The sequence below is a fragment of the Vicia villosa genome, linkage group LG2 (assembly GCF_029867415.1).
Source record: "Vicia villosa cultivar HV-30 ecotype Madison, WI linkage group LG2, Vvil1.0, whole genome shotgun sequence".
NCBI classification, from domain to species: domain Eukaryota; kingdom Viridiplantae; phylum Streptophyta; class Magnoliopsida; order Fabales; family Fabaceae; genus Vicia; species Vicia villosa.
Window position 1 is genome coordinate 169408653 of NC_081181.1, and position 4159 is coordinate 169412811.

The window sequence follows — 4159 nt, forward strand, 5'->3', positions numbered from 1 at the left end:
CGTTTGTTGGCAAAGTGTGTATTCCGGGCTCGGCGTTTAATATTCAAACTCGTCTAAAAATGGAGGGTGTTTTTGCGATTAGAGTTTCACCGTTGGGAGGAGATTGGTGTTTGCTAGAGGACCTTGAGGAAGGTTTTATAGAGGATTTAATTATCGAAGGCGAAAGCTGGTGGCGTAGCTGGTTTTCGGAGATTAAGAAGTGGGAGGAGGGGTTGGTGGACAATAGGAGAGATATGTGGATTAGAATTTACGGTATCCCGGCTCTCGTATGGCATTCTGATTTTTTCACCGCTTTAGCTGAGTTGTGGGGGAGATTTATTTGCATCGATGAGAACACGTCGAAAGGATCATCGTTTGCTATGGCAAGGATGATGGTGAATGTCCCAATCTCGTTCAAGTTACCCGATAGTGTCTTTGTGAGCATAGATGGGAAATCTTCTGTTATTTTTCTTAGGGAAGATTTCATGGGACAGATCCTGGTTTGTTCTGATAAGCAAACGGTCGCCTCTTCCAGTTGCGATCTCTCAGAATCGGAAGGTGGCTGGGGTGAAGATTTGGTTGGCACAGAATGTTCGGAAGATTCCATTGACCAATTCTCGAGCAAGGGAAGAATGGTAGCTGTTCCGGTTTACTTTAAGTCTGTTGTATTAGCAAATAAGGGTGCAGTTCGTAATGGAGTTCCTTTATCGACTGTCAAGGCAGCCACGGTGGCAGCAGAGGTGGACGGCAAGGATGCGGAAAGCTCGTCAGTTGGGAACGGTCTGTTCGATAACTCTCTGTCTATGCTTCGCAATGTGACTGGTTGTGGCAACACGGTTTTGCAGCCGGTTGCTTCTGATGGCAGTTTTGCCGATATGCAGAAAGCTGGGTTCGTTTCGGGGGGCGGAAGTTAGTTCTTTGGTGGCTGGCAGTGTTTCGGGGGCAGAAACGATTTTCAGTTTGGAGTGTGTAAGGGGAGGGTCGGATGTTGTGACTGCAAATTGTGTGAGCAGTGGGGAGGGTAATAATGTTTCTGTTAAGGGGACTAGTGATGCGCTACAATCTGAGGTTAAGCGTTCTGTGGAGAAGGGTTTTTCAAAGACTATCCCAAAAAAATTGAAACGTACATCACTGTGTTTAGTGGGGAAAAGTAGTGGGGCTGGAAGGAAAAAAGGCTTTTTGAGGAACAAAAATGCTACGGAGGTTGTAGAGGGGTAGGATTGTCTCTATAGTGGAAACTCATCGTCTTGCTATGGAGAACAGTCGGAGGAATCGGACATTCATCGGTGTAATATGAGACAATGGAAACTTGTGGACAAGAATTTCGGAGGAAAATTATGAGAGGCTATTGAGGCTTTGGGGTGGTTGACATGGAGGGTCGAAGAAACTTAATTAGTAGATTAGAAAGGTTGGAACAAGGGGGAAGTCAACAAGGAAGAGTTAGGAAGGAGTCAATCAAAGAGGTTCAATGATTATTGGCACCTTGAACATTAGAGGGGGAGTGAATGCACTCAAAAGAAGAAGAATCAATTCTTTAATCAATAAAGGTCAAGCGGACATTTTTCTTTTGCAAGAAACTAAAATTTCAAATATGAATGTAGAGTGGGCGAAGAGTTTTTGGAGTTCTTCGGAGGTAGACTTTTCTTTTTCTAACTATATGGGGAGATCGGGGGGTTGATTACAATTTGGAGGAAGGATGTGGTGGAGGTGTTAAGTAGTTTTAAAGGAGAAGGTTTCTTGGGGATTCACGTTCGGTGGAAAAATCATTTGTACTATGTGGTGAATATTTATTCTCCTTGTGATTTGAGTAGGAAAAAAATTTTGTGGAACGACTTGCTTGCTTGTAAGGAATCGTTCAAAGATGGGGAGTGGATTATGGGAGTAGACTTTAACGATATTAAGAATGGTAGCGAAAGAAAGGGAAGGGGGTTGTTGTGAACCATAGAGTTGGACCTTTTTTCGGAGTTCATCATAAAGAGTGAGTTGGTGGATATTCCTTGCAAAGGAAAAAAGTTCTCTTGGTTTAGTGGAGATGGTAAATCTATGAGTAGAATTGACCGTTTTCTTTTGTCGAGTAATGTGGTTGATAGGTGGAAGATTTCCGGCCAACTTATTGGAGATAGAGACATCTCGGATCATTGCCCGATTTGGTTAATGAAGGATAATTCTAATTGGGGTCCAAAGCCTTTTAAATTTAATAACGAATGGTTTTCTCTTGGTTCCTTTGTTCCTTGTGTGGAGAAAGAATGGAAAAGTTTGAAGGTGGAAGGGAGAGGGGATTTTGTTATTAAAGAGAAACTTAGGCTTCTAAAAGACAAACTTAGAAGTTGGAATAAGGAAGTTTTTGGGAAGATCGATCTTGAAATGGAGGAAGGGGTCCGTGATATGAAGAAGGCCGATGAGAGGTTAGTTTCCGGTTTTAATTCTTTTGATGAAAACCTCTTTCTTAGAAAGGAAGCTTGTAGTAAATTTTGGAGGAATTTGAGAATTAAGGAGAATATGATTCTTCAAAAGTCTAGATGTTCTTGGCTTAAAGAGGGAGATGCTAATAGTAGTTTTTTTCATAAGGTTATGAAACAAAGGAGGAGCCGTAATCATATTGGTCCTATTCTCTCTTCGGGAGAAATGATAGATTCGGTGGATGGAGTTAAAGAAGAGGTGTTTAATCACTTTGAGAAGAAATTTGTTGAAACGGAGGTGGTGAGACCTTTGTTGGAAGGTATTCCGTTTAATTGTATTAGTAGGGAGGAGGCGAATGGTCTTGAGAGACCCTTTCTTGAAAGGGAAATAAAGGAGGCGGTGTGGGAGTGTGGTGGGAATAAAAGTCCGGGTACGGACGGTTATTCTTTCCTCTTTTTTAAGAAGTGTTGGCATTTCATTAAAGAAGATTTCATTCTCTTTTTCAATTACTTTTTTGGTGGGAATTCCGTATCCAAGGCCATTTACTTCTTCTTTTTTGACTTTAGTCCCGAAATCCCCTAATCCCATTTCCTTGGATGATTATAGACCTATTTGTTTGGTGTGGTGTTGTAATACGGTGAACTGACTTTTTAATCGATCGAAATGTCGCGGTAAGCAAGAGTCGCCACCGACTTTTATTTTATCCAAACAAATTCGGAAAGGCAAAAAGAAACAGAAAAAACCTTTTAAAGAAATCTAAGTTCGGGGGGTAATTTATGCAAAGGGAAGGTGTAAGGCACCCTTTGCATCCATGGTTTTCCATGGGCTCTTAATTGCTTTGCTTGCTCATTTGTCTTTAGAAAAAGTAGATGAAAGAAAAAAGTGGACTTTAGCTCGTAAATGAGCGTAGCCAGTTTTTGAAGAATTGTGAAAAAGAATATGAAAATTGAGCATTGCAAGGCAATTAGGGGCAATTACCTTAAACTCAGATAATAGGTCTCTTTTTGCCTTTCAGAATGAAAGGGTCTATCCTTGCCATAAGAGGGCAGGAAGCCTTTCGTTTGGAGGTTGAAGGGTCATCGAAGCATCCTTTGCCATAAGACTATCCCATGCCATAGAAGGGCAGGTAGTCTAAGGCAAGGATCAGAATAAGCCTTATTCGTAGGCAACCAGAGAATACCTCAGCCTTTTCCGTAGGCAACTTCCGAGGGTCGAGGTCATATTTGTGTATCGAAGGCAGCATCATTTAGGGTCGCATGACCTTTTTATCGAGGCAACATGGCTGAGGTATCCTCGAATTCGAGGGACGTGGCTTATTCTGCAAAGAACACAAAGGCAACAGGCAGCAGGCAACAGGCAACAAGGCAACAGAGAGGGTTACCCAAAAGCGTGCGTGTGTGCACCAATCACGTGATTATATTCAATTATATTATCTTGTAAATTAATGAGGCTAATTCAATTTAATAGTTGTCACTCCCTATTTTACTAACCACGCAGATAATATAAGGCAAGAAACAGTAATATGGGGAAGGGGACAATGAAACCAGCGGATCCCTTAATAGGGTTTGACATAAGTAATAACTAAACAGAAAGAATAGGAGATTAGAGTTTAGGGATACCAAACTCGTAGCTTTGGCAATCAACGAACCCTGAAAAGGAGAAGGAGGAGACAGAAAGCAGAGAGTGAGTGCATTATCAAGTTCATGGGCAAACTTCATTAACCACAAAGAAAGTAGAATAATAAATTAAAAGTAAAATAGAGAGAAGGTACTTAGCTTGG

At 41.5% G+C, this 4159-nt stretch overlaps 1 protein-coding gene across 1 annotated transcript; it reads left to right on the forward strand.

The window, feature by feature from the left end:
* The first annotated feature begins 2022 nt into the window (after positions 1 to 2022).
* On the forward strand, positions 2023 to 2961 carry LOC131650607 (uncharacterized). Its single transcript, XM_058920308.1, has one exon. It carries the CDS (start codon positions 2023 to 2025, stop codon positions 2959 to 2961), a length of 939 nt encoding a protein of 312 aa, XP_058776291.1.
* Positions 2962 to 4159: the final 1198 nt, after the last annotated feature.